This window comes from Halyomorpha halys, unplaced genomic scaffold, assembly GCF_000696795.3.
Source record: "Halyomorpha halys isolate HHAL.00 unplaced genomic scaffold, Hhal_1.1 Scaffold1866.1, whole genome shotgun sequence".
In the NCBI taxonomy this organism is placed as follows: Eukaryota; Metazoa; Arthropoda; class Insecta; order Hemiptera; family Pentatomidae; genus Halyomorpha; species Halyomorpha halys.
This window is the reverse complement of record NW_027110110.1, coordinates 20784-39443: the sequence shown is the minus strand read 5'-3', so window position 1 is coordinate 39443 and position 18660 is coordinate 20784. Positions and strand designations below refer to the sequence as shown.

Here is an 18660-nt window from a genome sequence, read left to right as displayed (position 1 = left end):
ATATTCCTAAAAAAATATTATAATATTGTACAACTCTACTGTACAATATAAACGAGATAAATAAATAAGACACATAAATAAAAATAATAGAATTGCATATTAATTGTTTTATTTCATTAACAAAGATTAAATAATCAATATTTAAGCTAGTATCAAACAGATTTTTATTCTTAGTACAAATGGTCTTAATTTTCTTTTCAGTTAAATGATTTTAAAGATTAAAAGATAAGAGATAATTAACATTGGTGTAGGCATATAGAAATGTTTTTAAGAATAAATTTAATTCCCAACTTAAATCCAATTTAAAAAAAAAATCAGTTTTATTATAGGATTCCTCACTGCGGTAAAAAAATAATAAATACAAATCCATTCAATAAATAATGTGTTAACACCTTATTTTATAATTAATTAGTGGATATTTTGTAAATAGTATTTATTTAGTATTAGTAGTAGTTAATTTAATTACAATTATTTTATTTGTATCATTTCCTTTAGAAGTTTATTGTATTTTATACATATAAAAAAAAAAAAAGATGTATTTATATTTTGTATTATAATTAAGTGTAAAAGAAACGGACGCTAAGGGTTGTTAAACCATTGCTAAGTTATGATTAAATCCTTGCCTGTTGATTTACAGAAGATGCTGAGGAAGGCTGAATGACATCACACCCCCCTCTACCTTACGTATTTTAACTACAAAGGCACTAAAGAGAAAAAGAATAAATAATTGGCAGGAATCAGTTGATAAAATTACATCATATGTTCTATGATGTTCATCTAATCTAAAGCAAATCTCAGTTACTAAGTAAAATTTAATGCAATATGGTTTCATCATAATTTGATAGTATTTTTAAGTTAGGAAGACAAAATAAACAAATAAGAGTACAATCTAACGCAGAATTTTAAATTACATACTTGTTCAAATCAATCTCCATACTTATTTTAAAATTAAAATGACATTTTCTCAAAACTCCATTAATTTCTTCATAGCCCATTTTTTTTAATATTGCCAAAATGCGTAAACTGAACTAAAAAAAATTCTTATAATCCATAGGGGAACAGATATGTTTAAAAAAGACAAGCATGGCAGTTTATTTATTACTAATTATTGCTGGGAAATGAAAAGGGAAAATGCACAGACATCATCTAAACCAATGGTCTCCTATCTGAAAACGTTTATGAACTACAAAAACCAGAAATTGAAAATTAGGAAGCACTTCTATAATGTATTTACCTGTCAAAACCTTTCAACTAACTCTCCCATATCACAAAATATAAACAAAAAATCTGGTGCTTTGCACGCATCATACAACTTCCACATACCACCCTACATATGACCCAAAGTATTATATAGATTGTCACGTGAACTAAGGATACCCACTTAATGAGAATGGATGGATCCCAGAGGGCTCAATGAACCCTAAGGGTTGACTCACGGCTTACGGAAACAGAATAAATAATTATCTGCCACAGCCAGATTCAGACCCGGCTCCGGGTCCTTGGAGACATTAGCTCTTTACCATTGAGCCATCCGCTCCCCACCCAGTTACTAACTTACCTATAATTAATCTTGTGACTTAAATCACTTAATAATTCTATCTTATGTTACCATGTTTCATTCACTTACGTAGTTTTTATTCCATGTATGCTATCATAACAAAGACATATAAAAAAATTTCATGATGCACAGTAGGCTAAAACAGACTACAGTGCAGGAAAAAAAATTATTTATTTAAAATAGATATTTTGTCACGTTTTGACCCCTAAACTTTAAATTTTCTAACCTCACTATGTCTTGGGTGCCACCATAAAATAATAGATTTGTTGAGCTCAAGAGAAAAGAAAAAATCTAAAATATTTTGTAACAGAAGAAAAATACCTGTTGAGAATATTGTACAAAAGATATTTTAGTGGTACATATATTAAATTAAAATAATAAAACCTGCCTTAGATACTCACAATAGAGCAATAGATAGGAATAGGGATCTAGGAAAAAAAGGCGGTAACGGGATCATCATTCTGCCAAATATGAAACAGAACTACTGGAAACAAGGAATGATATTTTAGGAATGAAGTCAACTAAATAACTTAAAAGAATTAAATAATCTATTTGAAACATACCCTTTCCGAATCCACATCGATTTCCTCCGGTGTAGCAAGAGATTCTTGAGATATATTTAAAGCAGAATCCATATTTACATCTTCAGTACCTGAATAAAAAATAAATATTTATATAGTAGTAATGGTAAAATAAATTAAATGCAATTATTAAACTAAATGGTACTCTTCCTAACATTATAACATAGAAACAGCGAGTGGAAATCCATCAATACATAGGCCGAATTTTGAGCATTAAATTCACATCAAGACTTTTATGAATTGCTCCATACGCACAAGGGGAACAAAGGTGGAAACTGAGTACACAATGAAGCAGGGGCAAACACATTTTATAGAAATAAATGACCATTCAATGATGATCGAATAATGAATAACTTTTATAAAAAATATGATTCATCTTCAATATTCTAACCTAACGTATCTGCAATAAGAATCTATTTGCATATTTTAGTGAAAATATGGCTATTCTCTGTTGATGAAATATTGCTATATTCTGAACGATCCATGATACTTCTTTATTTTTTTCTCTTTCAAGATGTGTACAGTAAAACTCAGTACTAGTGGCCCAGCCCTAAGATATAGGCTTAAAGCACAAAATACCCTCTAATACCACAAATTAAGATCATGCTTTTTTTTTTTTAGTTGTGCTCAGAATTCAAACCCCTGAATCAAAATGCTGTCTTATAAGCTGCAACTTTTGTACTAATTCCTTTTTTTCAGTAATACCTCAGAAGAGAACAAATGCTAATTTTCAGTAAAATTCATAAAGCAGAATAAAAAGCAAAACTTGGGATCTTAGCAATGAATTATGCACTAAGAGTTTTTTTAATGACAGAGTAGTTGGTACACAAATTCCAAAAAAATTATTTGAGATATCCCAAATTCATGTTATTTCTGGATGCATTAAAATTTTGATTTTTTTTTTCTTTTCCCCCACAACAGTTTCACTACTGATGGATGCTTTTTAAAATTATTTAGGGACAATTATATGATCTTTATGATACTATAGTAATAACTTAAAAATCAACTTTTTAAGTTGAGAATACAATTAAATCCAACATAATACTATAGAATTACTAAAACTTACTATCTTTCCTCTTCAGGTAGAGAATGGTTGAATTATTTTTACATGATAAACATATATACTGGTAATCGGGATGGGCTTCTTTTTTTCTGTGGTAACTAACAAAGTCTGCCTCTTTGTCGCAGGTCCCGTGTACAAACCTAAAGACCAAAATGAACATAAAATAAACTAGAACGTATTCCATATACTACTAAGAAACATTAAAGTCCTTGACAAAGGTATGTATAAATCAGAGGACTTGTTACAATATATTTTCTAAATTTTGTAAGTTTTAGAGAAAAATTCCTTATGATTCCTTTATTACATACACTATATTCATTTTTATCAACTTTATCAATGTTTTCTCTATTGAGTCTTTATCCATCTTCGGGATGAACATGCTGTAACTAACCATTCGAATTGTTGCAGTTATTTTTATGTGGAAATAATCTAGTTCTGAGTTGTTGTAATGTTTAGAAATTTAAGTTAGGGATAAGAGTCCAGTGTGATACTAAAAAAATATATCCAAGTAGTTAGTATTATAAAATTATTAATTTATGTCAAACTATTTTAATATGGATAAATAATATAATGTAACTCCTGGAAAGGTAAAAATAAAAAAAGCTATCATGTATTTTATATATACATAAAAAAGCAATATGCAAAGTATATTTTACAGGATAATGGAAGAGCCCTGAAATGTCGATAACGGAATATTATGTATGTAACAAAGAAATTCGGTTTTTCACAAAACCTAAATAAAATAAATCTTCTTAAAGACATTGTATATATTTTCTAAAGATTATGTTTTACCTTCGACACTGCGAACACTTGACCATTTCCCTGAGTGCGGCTGCCCTGTATGCCTTGTGACAGACAGGACAGGAGAAGCCTTTATTCCTTTGCTGATAACATGAGTCACAAACTGTGTAATTAGAGTGCCATCTCGACGAGAGACCACCTCCGGGTGTTCTAGCCCCACAATCACTGCATAACCGACACCGCTAGAAAGAAAAACAGATATATATATAGAATAAAATGAACTAATAATTTTTTTTATAAATATATTTTAAATTTTTTTATAAATTTATAATATAATTTAAAAAAAAATAACTCCCGCCTGTGGTAGCTTTACTTATCTGACTTTATAAACAGACAATTAAAGCGAGTAGGTTGGTCGATGTACGTTTTGTCACAATCTCACAAGAGGAGATCTTGACACACAAAAAAAAAAGGGCAATCCTTCCCCACCCCTAAGACTCCCGGGGAGTGATGGTCCTATATCACTTTTGAAATATTAGCTTAAAATGGGAAGAGGAAACTTTAAGATAGTTAAATCGAGCAATATTTAAAAAGCGCCTGAAATTGAAAAACAGCATGAAATATACTTTCAGGAATAGAATATTAAATCAAAATCATTAAATGAGTTTATACATGAATGCTTTCACAAACCCATCCTCGCATATGAGCAGACATAATATAATTTCAATATAATGGTATTTGTCTTAACGGACAATTTGATTTTAAAGTATTTGAACTCCTCTACAGAGACACAGACAACAATTTTACCTCCAATCAGTAATGGGAGACCCCCTTTTCACTGCTCTAAAATGGATAGAAGTCATAACATATTTATTAAAAAATTTATGATTGCAGAACTCTAAATGTGGGTCATTTATTTTGAGAGAAAAAAATATATAATTACATAGCGAATGTATTAAAACATTAACAATTTATACTAAATGAAAAAAACGCATTACGTATTACGTAGCTATATAATTACAAATTACTCAGGAAATATATCTTACTTATAAATAATAAGTAGTGTTAAAATAAATTGAACATATTTATTTTTTTAAAGGTATACATATATTTATATCACTAGGTAAATAATTCATTCAAGGAATTTTAACCATGGTTTCATTTTGTGGGACCACTCAATGAAAATAGTCAATGCCCCAGGCCGGATTCGAGCCGGCACCACCAATAAATTTCAGAATGGTAAGACTGCCCCCAACCACTGATCTACGGACGGCCTAACCATTTTTTTCATAATTTAAAATAATACAGTCAATATATATAATATTTATGTAATTAATGTTTGTAGTCTGATATATAAAACAATCAACACTTGGTCAAACTGGGCATAAGGCATTCCCATGTCTAACCAGCTAAGTTAATAATGCTAGTTTCAAACATATTAATATATTTTTTCATTATTAAATATGGAATCATGATCAATTAAAAAAAAAAAAAGAAAAAAAAAAAGAAATACCTTGCACTTCCAACCAACTTTTGGAACAGAAGACATTGCAGGCCTGACACAATGTGGGTGATAAGCCTTATCACAATAGTCACAGACTAGCATTCTCCCTGTCTCTTCATTTTCCCTACAAAGTTGGCATACACGACAGTCTATACACTGCCAACCTGCCCTAAGACCTATGAATCATTTTATAAAAAGTTATAAATAAATGAAAAAAAAATATATGTATAATTAAAAACATAAGAATTCCTAGGGTGATTTCCTGAATATAGATTAAACTGATATCAAAGAAACAATACTTGGGGGTAATCACTAATGGATGTTGAAAAGCTAAAGAAACTATTGATTCCATGAGAGAAAGGGATTTAGTAAGTATTAAAAAATGTTTAGTAAGAATGTTAGTAAGAATTAAAATAAGTTCTTTCAGATACACTTCCTCCACCATGAACAATGAAATGCCAATTATTATTGGACCATCAACAGAGATGCTCTGCAAGTGAAATATGACAAAAATTGTTATTATATAATTATTTTTATCTTACTATTTAAGTAAGTGTTTGAATATTGTGCAGTTAGAATGTAGGAAGTATTAAAATGTTTAAAATTATAAATGCCAATCTCTCAGAAACCACTTGTGATAGGAAAAGACTGGTATCATATATAATTGAATATAATCAAAAAACTACTATCAGAACCAGAATATTAATAATAATGTCTAGCATTAATCATACTTTACTTACAAGTAGATAATCTAAGCAATATTTAATCTTGATATTTACCAGGATGAAGAGCATTTCCTATGCATGCTCCATGGTGATGGTTTCCACATACAGAACACATAACAAGATTTGCAACATTTCCTAGACAGTTACACGAAGGACAAGCCACATTGCTCATAGAAGCTGGAAATAGTAAAACTGAGATTAATAAGATGTAAAAGAAAACAAAAGTTTTGAAATATCAAAACAGTCATAATGGACAATTTTAATCTTATAAATTCTTAGAACAGTAATGCAGAATACTTCAAACATATCTTTGTGAAATCTATTAAATGAATTTAGAAACTTACAGCTATTAGGAACATGGTCTAAATGTTGACTGCAAATCAGAGTTAATGTGCGAACGTGTTGGAATGCTGATGCAGCTGCAGCACAGGGGATATGGAAGTGTTTGTTACATGATGGAACAATGCACGGTGGACCAGCACCATAACGAGAACAGTGGTAGCATCGACGGGTAGCGGCAGCAGCAACGGCCACGACTAATCCCAACAGCTGACCATTTTCATCTCGTCGGACACCAGGGCACCAGACAGCACACCATTCGTGAACATAAATATAGCCTAAAAATAACAAATAAATATTTAAAAACAAATTAGTATTAAATGAGAAAAATGTGATGATAAAGGAATGAGAAATGAAGGCAGCTATTAAATAGATATTTAAAACCAAACAATTAAATTTGTTTTCACTGAATAAAAATTATGCATTATATAACTGTAATACTTTAAAATTCTTGAATATAAATACATTATATTCAATCTTAAATCATTCTCTTATAAGAAAGTAACACAAGCTATGCCACCTTGGTATGATATTGAAAAGTGAATAGATTTACAATAGGTACTTCAGGTTTAATTATAATGGTTCAATTATATATTTATATTTAATAAACAATTAAATGGAAATATTTCTTAAATTATGAATTACTCAATATTATATCAAATTAAAAAACACATATGAGTCATATAAGATATTTTTTGAAGACATACCGGAATCTATTAAATTTGATGGTTCTGGAATGTCAATATGTCCAACTAAGCTGAGTTCTTCAACTGGTTCTTGTCCACTACTCACAGATTTCCTAGGAAAGCATGCAGAAAACTGAACTTTTGACACAGAAAAATCATATTTTCAAAAATAATTAAATTTTTATAGTAAAATACATTAGAGTAATCAGTATTTTCAATATTATAAATCAGAAAAATCAAATAGAATAAAAAAAATCTTAAAAAGACCTGAATTTGGCAAATCCTTTTTGTCTACGATTTTGAAGAGGAGGCCTTGGTGAGAAAGAATCTATAGGCGGAGGAGTTTCTGGTGGTGACATAAGCGATTCCCGTGGAAGATCTCTTGGAAGCTCTTCCAAGCTACATTCCGCCCGCATCATCTTTCCTTGGCCAAGTTGACTGTGCTCGCTTAAGTTACAAAGAACACATAGTTTGCCAGGCCTGAAAACAAAAACATAGATTTTAATGATAAATTATCATCAACAGTAATGTTGGTAAATATTATACATCAGGCTATTTGTTGAAACAATGGGTAATCCTGTATTCAAATAAACATACATCTATATAATTAGATAAGTCAATTTAAATTATATTGGTGTGAATAAAGTATTGTACACATCAAAACATCTGTCTGATTTCTCTGCTATACAATTAAATCACTGCTTACACATTTTAATATGTCGTGAAACTTGGATTTAGCTTTGATGAAGGAAAGATAAAAAGATTAAGTCTTAGCCATTGAGAAACAATATGAAATGCTAATTTGAAAATTACTATTCTGACATTCCTGGTTTTTATAATTAATTAACTCTCTTCTTCAAATATTATAATATTACACATAGACATTAAGACTAAGTAAGAACTACATAACTTACCACTGCTCATCAAATAAAGGTTCATCAACAAAGATTGGTCCTTTGAGTTGATCAACAGGAGTTGACGGCTGCGAAGGGGACGTACTCTCTCCTTCTGGATCACCTTCCCCTCCTCCTTTTCCACCGGCAGCCCCATACACTCCAGAGACAAGAAGCCTAGAATTCGCGTAACTTAAAATTTAAACTTTAATTAAATTAAAATATTTATATATTTAATACAATTTATTAGAGGTTTTTAAAATCTAATTAGGTGTAGAAATGAAAATTTTCAATGTAATAAATACTATATTTTTTGTAAAAATATTCAAGTACCTATCCTATCCTAGTATCAGCATTAGGGTTTTATAAATTTATATTATACTTATTATTATTATATTCTTATTAGTACCACCCTATTCAAATCATGAATTATTTCATAAATCAAAAATACTGTAAACAGTTTATATAATTAAACTATGTATGATTTCAGTACTGCTTAAAGATTGTGTAAGAGACAAAACTATATTAATAATAATAATAATGAAGGCCTAACGAACCCGAAGGTCCGATGCTGATACTACCAAACGCTCTCTGCATACATCCTTCCAGTGATGCCCCTCCAAACCCAATTCCACTAAATCAGTTTTAACGTAATCCTTCCATCTACGTTTCGGTATACCCCTAAGACATTTACCCATTGGTTCAGTGTTTATTAACATTTTAGGGATCCGCTCATTACTAAGAAGGAATTTACCGGGTGGAATTATATTTACCGGGTGTAGATCCCTTAATTCAGCATTGAGTAATCCTCTAAATTCTCCCATTAATTATCCTTTTTCGGTCCGAATATTTTGAGTAATACTTTATTTTCAAAAAACTTAAGACACTGTTCATCCATTAGTGTAAGAGGCCTCGTTTCACATCCATAAAGAAAAGTGGGAAGGATAATAGTTTTGTAAATTCTAATTTTTAAGTTTTTCGATAGAAGGCATGAGCTAAACAGTTTCGAATTTGAAAAATAACAAGCATTTCCCACCTTCAATCTAACATTTATTTCCTCATCAATTTCATTTTTTCTGGTTACCGTAGAACCTAAATACTTAAATTATCTTCCTGTTCAAACGTACTTCCTTCTATATCTATATCACCTAAATTGTTTCTACTGCTAACCATGTATTTTGTTTTATCCGTATTTATTTCACGACCTAGTTCCTTACTGGAGTTTATTAAAAGGTTCTAAGACTTCAAATCTATTTTTTATTTCGAGCGTGAATTGATTTCGAATTGAAGGGATTTTTAATTTCTCCAGATCAAAATTTTCAGGACAGTTTTCATTTCTCTTTTTTACACTAAGTTTTTGTCAAATTTTCGCAGTTATTAGTTTGTGATCTGAACCACATTCTGCCCCTCAATAGGATCTCACTTTAATTATACTAATTTGTACTAGGACATGATCGATTTGATTATGCGTTTGCGAATCCGGTGATGTCCAAGTATATTTGTGAATATCCTTAGGTTTGAATGCAGAATGCAGTACTTTTGATTATTAGGTTTTTTGATATGGCAAAGCTTATTAGTCATATTCCATTATCGTAACTATATTCATGCAAACTTTCTTTACCGATCGTTGGATAATACACTTCTTCTCTTCTAATCTTTGCATTTGCATCTCATCTCCTAATATTATTTTCATATAACTTCATGGTAATTTATCGTAAACTCCCTCCAATTTATTATAGAATTCGCAAACTATATTAATATAGTTTAAAAATATTAATTTGGTGAAGCAATACTAGTCTTTTAAATCAAATCATTCCTATTAATATTAAACTACTAAACATAAAGATTTCTATATGTATATATAGTTGACCGTAAAGATTTAAATGTAAGATGGTCAGGGTTGCGGTCAAAAAAAGAAGAACAAATAGTTTAAAACTATTTTAATGTCCGACGTTTCGCTCCACTTTGCAGGGCTTCATCAGGGCTATTCAAAGCGAACGGTTGAACAATTTGCCATAATGAAAAATTTTGATCAATAGTTGAACGATTTCGTCTAAAACCACATTGGTAGTCTCTGATAATTTCTTCAGCGTATTCTGTGATTCAACTAGTTAAGAAGAACAAAAAAAAACGGTTCAACCGTTTGCTTTGAACAGCCCTGTAAAGTGGTGTGAAACGTCGGACATTAAAATAGTTATAAACTATTTGTTCTTCTTTTTTTGACCGCAACCCTGACCATCTTCTTATATTTATATAAATATTTCTATATTAACATGCAGTAGAACCCTATTCTAGTCATTCTAACTTTTCACATACCAAATTAAACAGAATTGTATAAAAGAAAAACCTCCAATATTATTTTAACTCATATTTAGGTAAAAATTAAAATGCAATACAAAAGTAAATATCTATATCAATAATGGTATGATTTGTATATTAATATATGATGAAGTTAAATTTATTAGACAACTTAAACTTAAAATAATTCAAAAACAAATTTAAAGATATATAATTACATTTAATTGTATATAATTATTGTTTATTGCTTCCAGCCCACAGGGGTATTGGCAGTACATATGTTATTTAAACTCTGTTGAAGAACGTTGTAAGTATTAGAAATTTCTTTTTTTTTCTAAGTCAAGCAAAATATCTTGAATCGTTTGAAACAGGTTTACTTTTCCCCTTATCACAGAATACTTTCCACAATCACTAGCATGATTCACTGTTCTCCACTTTTCACATAGAGGGGGTTCTAGACTTTGGAATAGAAAACTGAAAACATTAGGTATGTCCAATTCTGAGGCGACAAGAGTTTTTCTTTTCTTGGTTTTCTACTATTCGTCATCCATTTTGCATTATTTGTTTTGACTAGAAGTAATTTTGCGGGTTTGTTTCTAAAACTCTCTTTCCACTATATTAATAAAAGGGCTCCAGGTAATTTGAAAGGAAGGGTTTTATGACTGAGTATTCTCCTAAGTTTTCATTTCCAGAGGTATCAGTGTACATCACTTCTAGAAGACCTTGGGGTAAGCGTTGAATGGAAATGAGGTCTGTATTTAAATCAATATGGTTGAAACTAATTCAGCTAATTTATGTTGGAACATATTCTATGTGATATTCTGATGATTTAGTACAGAAGGGATTCAATGAGTTCATCGGTAGTACCAATTTTGGAGTATATCTAGCAAAAAAGGTATAATCTTCTGAACTTCAGGGAGGGTTCTACACTTTCTATATTCATGCTTTGGATAGGGGTGTTCTGTTAAGTGCCTGGACACAACTTTGAGACAGAGTTGTTAACTACAATTGACTATAGATAATCAAGCCATAGTTCATCTTAGTTCTCGTTTTTACTATTTAATAAATATAAATGAATCACTATCCGCCAGCTCCATAACTTGAGTGCTAAAGACACAGGAGTAATCCTATCCCTTTTGTGCAGCAAACCTTAAGTCCTTTGATGTGGTTAATCTAATTTAAGCACTTGCCTAATTATTTCCCTTTATCAACTAACAATATTCTATTTGTTATATATATATGTGGCATTAATTTTGACACAGAAATGACCAAATTTTTTTTTTTTTTTTCTAATATCATTCTTCAGCCCTATCTACCACTTCTTGTATCATCCATTTAATGAAATCAATAGACTAACTCCAGGCAAAGAAGATATCATCCACAAGGAGGAGTTTTGTTGGTATCCCTTCTCATAGCTAATTCATTGATAGTGATTAAGAATAGTCACACTAAATGGATATCCTTATAGGGTACCATTCTAAAAATTGTGGATTCATGATAATTAGCTTCCTATTCTAACAAAGAACTTTCTATCCTTCAGGAAGTTCTTTTTATATTTATTGATATTTCCCACGATTTTCCAACCCCTTAATAATATACGGAATACTTGCTCCTTCAACAAGATACCGTATGCGTCCTCAAGATCCAAGAATACCCTAATTTAGTCCTCCTTCTGAGAAAAAGCTTCTTCTGATTCTCCCTGTAGTATTAGAATTAGATCAATGTCCGCACAATTTTTTTCTGAAACCAAACTAATAGGGATAAAACAGTCCTCTTTTTTCTATTACATTGGTGTTCTATTTATCATATTCTCTTGTTATGTAAGAACAAATGGATATAGGACGGAAGTCTTTTGAATAAAAGTAATCAACTATTTTAGGGAGTGGTACTATCAAAGCTCTTCTCCAAATTTGAGGGGAAACTGACTCTGCACCACAGGTGATTATAAAGCGATGGCTTCTTTAATTAATTACAGGTTCATAACCTAAGCTCATGTATGGTCTTAATTTTGTTCCGCATCTCATTGGATAGAATACGGTTATCAACGGAAGAAATAGATCTCAAAATTTGAACTGTTTTAAATTATTTAATTAGCTCTAGCCCCTTAATTTTTTTAAGTCTATGGCATTTTCTAATGTTCAGTTATTTCTATACTGATTGAGGGTACATTGTTTTCCCTCCCTTATGTCATGCTTTTAAAATCTAATTATTAAAATGTTTTTCCGTTTTTAATAGTGGTCAAATTCAAAGTTTGTTTAACCAACTCGGCGTTTTCTCAGCACTATATTTATTTTCTTGTTATCGTTAAATAACCTGAAAAGCCAACAAATAAGGGTTCTAAAGTAATTGAGATTTTAAACTAAAAAATGCACAAGTATTTTGAAATTCATAAACAATTTACTACACAATTGGTAAAATTTAAAGTTAAATAAAGAGTACTCAGGTGCATGTTCTGATTAATTAATTTAAAAAAAACATATTTACAAGCTCAAAACTTCTATATTTGATAAATAAAATTTAAAAATGAATAAAATGATTAAAAGTTACCCTTTCCATCTCTTAAGCTTAAGACCAACCGCAGGCTTCTTAATAGGCCTGGGAGTAGGAGCTGAATTTCCACCAGCTCCTCGACTTCTAGGCCTTCCTGGTCCTCTTTTTAATCCACTTGTTCCTTGCAAAGGTTTTCCTGCTGACAGCACAGTGGGAGGGACCATACGAAGTGTCGATGCCAGCCCTTCGTATGGTTGGGAAGCTTGAAAATATGTAAAATAAGCGTTAATCCATGGAATTAGCAAATTTCATATATATTACAAAAGTAGTATAACTTTAAACCTCTATCTGTAACATGATTCTTTCTTATGTCACTAGCTACTCTCGATAAAACTTAGCACTATCATTTAATAATATTTAAATTTTAGCTTATTGTTAAGTTTTTTCTACTATATCATATTATTGAGTTTTAAGTAAAAAATAAATTAGGTTTTTGTACATACAGTACAATATAATTACACAGAGAGACGTCATATTAAAATTTATATGCAGTAAAAAATATTTAGAGAAATAAAATTAAAGATTTCAAATTTTCTGATGTTCCTGATAAAGATTTGAGTATTAGAGCATTTAGATTATTAAGATCAAACAGAACTCTATGTTCAAGTTTTTATGGCGTCAAAATTACTGATCCTGTAGATACTCTAGCCATGATTTTTCATTCACATTTTTCATTGGAGTTCTACCAATAGGTGGATTTTCCACAAGACTGTATCAAGCCATTGCACTAAAACTCACATCACATTTACTAGATGTATTTTGTATTTAATACAGTTGTCAATTTCAATACATGGACATTTTTCTATAGGTAGCACTCTAGATCTGCTTTAACAACTAGTTTTACTTACTTTAATTTAAGTAGCACATATTCGAAAACTATTTATTTTGAATAAGAAGACTAATTCACATGCTAGTTGTTTTGTTTTATTCCTATTACGTTCAAAATGTTTTTCACTATAATTTTAGACAATTTATTTATTTTTTATAATAAAATCATTCAAAACAGGTTTTAAAAAAAGATTAAGCAAATAAGATTATAAGAAAAATATTTTAATCACTTTCAGTGATCCGAAAGTTTTGGGACTGATCTGAATTGTTTCAAGAAGTATTTAAGTTTCCAGTAACAAAATTTTAAAGACATTTTAATATATCTAATATACAATAATTTCAAACCGTCATAAATGATATATTATTTCATCAAATATTAAATTAAACAACAGAAAATATAAACTGAAAACTTAAGTTCATAGTATTATAAGATATCTAATGTTTTATAAAGAATATGAAGTGTAAACATAAATGTACAATGTTTGAGCTGCTGGAGCATAGATAAACATTGTAATACTCATGAAACATAAAATATTATTCCAAGAACTAATCCACTATCTTTGTTTCATGAACAATTTCCTTACACCTACCTTGGTATTACTAGTATAGTACAACTTTCCCAGCTCAGTTCTATTAATTAGATTACTAACAAATCCCAAGAAAAATCATCTTAACATGAATGCATTCATAGTACTTTGATAATTATTTCTGACCAAAACAGTAGATAATAACTATCCATGTGATGAATTCTAAATTAGCTAGTGATGATAACTCAACAAAATGGATTAATATACAATTTTCACTGAATAACCAAAAAAAAGATCATAACATATCACTTTGCATTTTCGAAGAGCTAAGGGTATGAAAAAAACCCACCAAATTGTTAAAGATGTTCAACATGAATGAAAGAATGGTTACCAGAATAAAAAAATCTATATTTAAGCATAAAATAACCATATTTAAGATATCATGAAGATCAACTTAAACATTTTTGGAAGCTCCAGATAATAGAACATACATATGAGAATTCAGGATCAAAATTGAATTTTTCAATGAAAAACAGAAAATATTAATAAAGAATATTATTAAATAAAAGAAAATGATTATTAATGTGATGCATAATCTTGAACATTATATGGAAAGGTGAAGGTTAATTTAGGTATAATGACCCCAAGCATAGCCAGTAAGCATTACTTTGTTGAGAACTTAAATAATTTGATAATATTGACTAATAAGCCTCAAAATGGATAATATCGAAGGTTTAAATAAAAAATAATACATAAATAGCTACAAAATGTTCACAAAACATACAACATTTTCTGATATTTTCCTCACTGGGCAATTAATTTTAATTATTTGAGTAACAATACTTCATTTAATGAATAACAAAATTATCAGAACATGGTGAAATTTGTTGCGTAGAACGAAACCAAATCCCAAATGAATACAGGAAGGATACAAAATTATTTGAATTAACTAAATCACAAGATAGAATAATTGAAAGTATTATTACAAAACTGGTCGCCAAACCTTTAACCATCAAAATCATTTCTTACATCAATAATAAATTGAAATAAAATATATAATTACCAGGGGAGGTTATATCCATAATAGAAGACTGTTCTTGCTGTATGGGTGAAGATCCCATTTCCAGATCCTCTTCCTCATCTTCTTCTTCTTCAGAGCAATCTCCTACATCCATATCTTCTTCCCCCCCGCCGCTTTTACCTTCACGGTCCCCAGAACCCTCCTCCATTCCTACCTATTTCAACACGCATACAAAACCTATTACATTAAGTATCTTTCAAAACTCTACACCAAAAATAACAATATTAAATAATAATTAATTAAGTAATTACAAAGATATAAAATTGTATTGAGAATGATAGCACAGCAAGATTGATTAAAATATACCTAATATGATTCACAATAGAATCGCCAAAATGTTTGAATTAAACATAAAAGTATTCTTATTCTCATTCTTATCCTAATTTAATAAAAAAATATGTATCACGAAAATGGCTAGTTTATCCATCAACAAACTTCAGGGAACTACACTGAGGTATAGTAACAAACTTATGAATCTGATTACAGATTTCAGGAACAAAAATAACATTTGAAAACAAATCTTGAACAAAAAAAATTCTTAACCCTTTTATGGACATACATTTGGAAAGATCATTTAAAAAAAAATTAAACCATTCAACTGTAAAATCAGTACTAATATTAACAGAGGTATAATTAATAAAACAATAAGAGTTCATACAACCAAATACAAGTAAATAATAGTCTGAACCAATAATTAAGACAATTAAATAATAAATAGTTACTAATTATAGGTATGATTTTGACATTCAGCATTGCATTATACAAACAAAAATTATATGATTTTTCTGTTGATAATACAACAAAATAGGTTATCAATTAATCACTTAGTACCTAATTAGAAGAAAGGAAAATTCGTAAGAAATACGAATGACTTTAGATACTGGATATCCATTTCTTCCAAGACGGATTAAGCACTGAAAAACACAGCTTCAAACACCACTATAACACCCGTTGCTATTGTTAAATGTCTTACCGAAGTGCAGATAAGACTAACGAACATTAAAACAATTATTGAAAAACTAACCCGTGCGGTAAATGGTTTGTTTTGAGAGTACGCCCTCAAACATGGGTTAACAATTTTTCAAATAACCACACTTACTTAGTATTTTAACTATCTTCGGAATCCCATAACTAACTTATAAATCCTGTAAATGGAGGGAATAAACAGGGAATCACCACAAACACTACAAAATCTTCCATTGATTACTGTAAACAAGATTAACAAGCAGCAAGAAACTTAAAAGCTTGGCATCGATGGCCATGAAAATTAAAACAATATGAGCCACTGCCTTCTAAGGTAACAAGACATTATCAGTAAGTACACAGTGAAGAACTAAAAAGGAGATTTTCTTAAAAAATGCATATTCGTTTAAAAATTAATGTTTTATACCAAAAATATTCTTTAACAGTTGATAACGTTCCTTATAATTTGATTCAACTCGGTACTCGTCTTCCATGTCTACCAAACTCAGTAGCACGGTGGTGTCATTAAAAAGTTTAATGGGTAGGACATACCTACTAAATTTTTATTTAAAAATAATTTTAAACACAATATCGTCTAGAATGTGTATGAAGACGTAACCACAACCCAATAATATTAAAATTCAGGTTAGTGTTGTGGTGCAAGAGGTAAAGTGAGTGAGTTTGAAATGGCGTATGAGGGGGAGACCGAAGAAGGTGCTATCACACTTCTTATATGTTAATATTAATAAGTGAACCGATCGCATTTTTATAATCATAAACGACTAAATAATTTACTATTATGGTGCTCTTTATGATTATTCAATTTTCAATAATTAAAAACCAGTAAGGTATTCATGGTTATTTTCTTAAAATACAATATCCATAAAACAGTCTTTTTTTATAAACAAATAGTGTATTTAATATCAAATTAATTAATAATAGATATACCAAATATTTTTTTAGCCTTAAATTATTTTAATCGATGTACATGCAGTTTAAAATCATTTCTTAATAAAAGTGAGTACTCTCACTAAAGTGTAACCTTTATATTTTCAAAAAACTAGTAGTCTTTTTAAAAACATATTTTTTATTATATGTGTATATATTCTATGTAGCTGTTAATTATATGTTATAAATCAAATTTCATGTCTTTTCCCGATGAAAATTCATTTATTATATGCAGAAACGTTACCGGAATAAGTCGTTGAGCTCCTAATGTTTAGTTGATAAAAGCTATTTTGCAATATAAGGCATTGGGTCGTGAAACATGGTAACTGAAAAAATTAAAACTTTCATAATGTTAAAATATTTTTCAATTACAATACTTTATTTAACCAGGAGAAACATTACAACTGAATAAAAACATTATTCTTTTAAAAATACACACTTGCCAAACATTATTTAAACATCTATTGTATCGTCCTATCCAATTAAATCAAGATCCGCTAATGCCAAAAAAATTAATTCACCACAAATGTCAGATACCATGTTTATGACGTCTACATATGTAGATTTATTAACAACAAGCATTACATCCCGAATAAAGTTGTCTGGTCGTTGGTTGTTCAAAACACTTAGTGTTATAAGTCTAAATTAAAATTTAAATATAATTGTGATTTGAATATGGTACTGTTTTTGTCCATCGAATTTTACATTTATTAGAAATTATCAATCATGTATACACTTCCATTCTTCAGCAAGTAGGAAAATCGAGCCATAAAAGTGACCCAATTCCTCGTCAATAAAGAACTATAAAAGCGAACTTCCGGATTCATGTAACTTTTCTATAATAAAGTATTAACTATACAATTAAAAAAACCTTATAAACCCGCATAAATATACAGGATCTTTATTGATAAATATGTTGAAACAGAAATTGAGGAATCAATAGGTTAAATCTTATGTCTTGGTCGTCTCATGTTACACGATAATATAAAGTTAAATAATTTAAATTTGGAACAAAAGTCCACCAAAAATAATTACAATGTTTATGAAATTTCTTTGCTGTTTATTTCATCAAATAAAAAGCAAAGGACGGTCATATAAATAAAAAAGCATTTGTGTTTCCTGAGTAACGTTCTGCTACCTCAAAACCTAAATTTTCCCTACAATATTGGCAGGATTTCCCAACTTATCGTAGGTTTGGGAAGTATTTCTGAAATTTACCCTTTTCCAATGCATTATGATGATTTGTTCTGTTTCTTTTTTTTTTTTAGGAAAAGTATTGATAGATTTATTTATTGATAGATATTACAATCTGCCACACAGTTGTGGGAAATAGGTAATATTGATGAATGATCTCATACATACTAAAATAAAAAAA

At 29.6% G+C, this 18660-nt stretch overlaps 1 protein-coding gene across 12 annotated transcripts in view; it reads right to left on the bottom strand.

Annotated features, from left to right (window-relative positions):
* Positions 1-16637, bottom strand: part of LOC106690765 (histone-lysine N-methyltransferase 2C) — a 90931-nt gene extending 74294 nt beyond the window's left edge. For 7 of the 12 annotated variants that reach the window (XM_014436302.3, XM_014436307.3, XM_014436310.3 and 4 more), the window contains exons 1-12: positions 16474-16637; positions 15357-15528; positions 12936-13140; positions 8112-8282; positions 7465-7677; positions 7219-7310; positions 6517-6789; positions 6227-6349; positions 5457-5623; positions 3995-4185; positions 3206-3342; positions 2122-2210 (exon numbers count right to left, since the gene is read on the bottom strand). In XM_014436302.3, the coding sequence (XP_014291788.1) occupies positions 2122-2210; positions 3206-3342; positions 3995-4185; positions 5457-5623; positions 6227-6349; positions 6517-6789; positions 7219-7310; positions 7465-7677; positions 8112-8282; positions 12936-13140; positions 15357-15522 (1827 nt within the window). In that variant the 5' untranslated portion in view covers positions 15523-15528; positions 16474-16637. Of the gene's footprint in view, positions 1-1959; positions 2040-2121; positions 2211-3205; positions 3343-3994; positions 4186-5456; positions 5624-6226; positions 6350-6516; positions 6790-7218; positions 7311-7464; positions 7678-8111; positions 8283-12935; positions 13141-15356; positions 15529-16205; positions 16345-16473 lie in introns of those variants that run through there. The other 5 variants (XM_014436306.3, XM_014436305.3, XM_067048179.1 and 2 more) reach the window with 5 other exon arrangements.
* Between the last annotated feature and the right edge of the window lie 2023 nt (positions 16638-18660).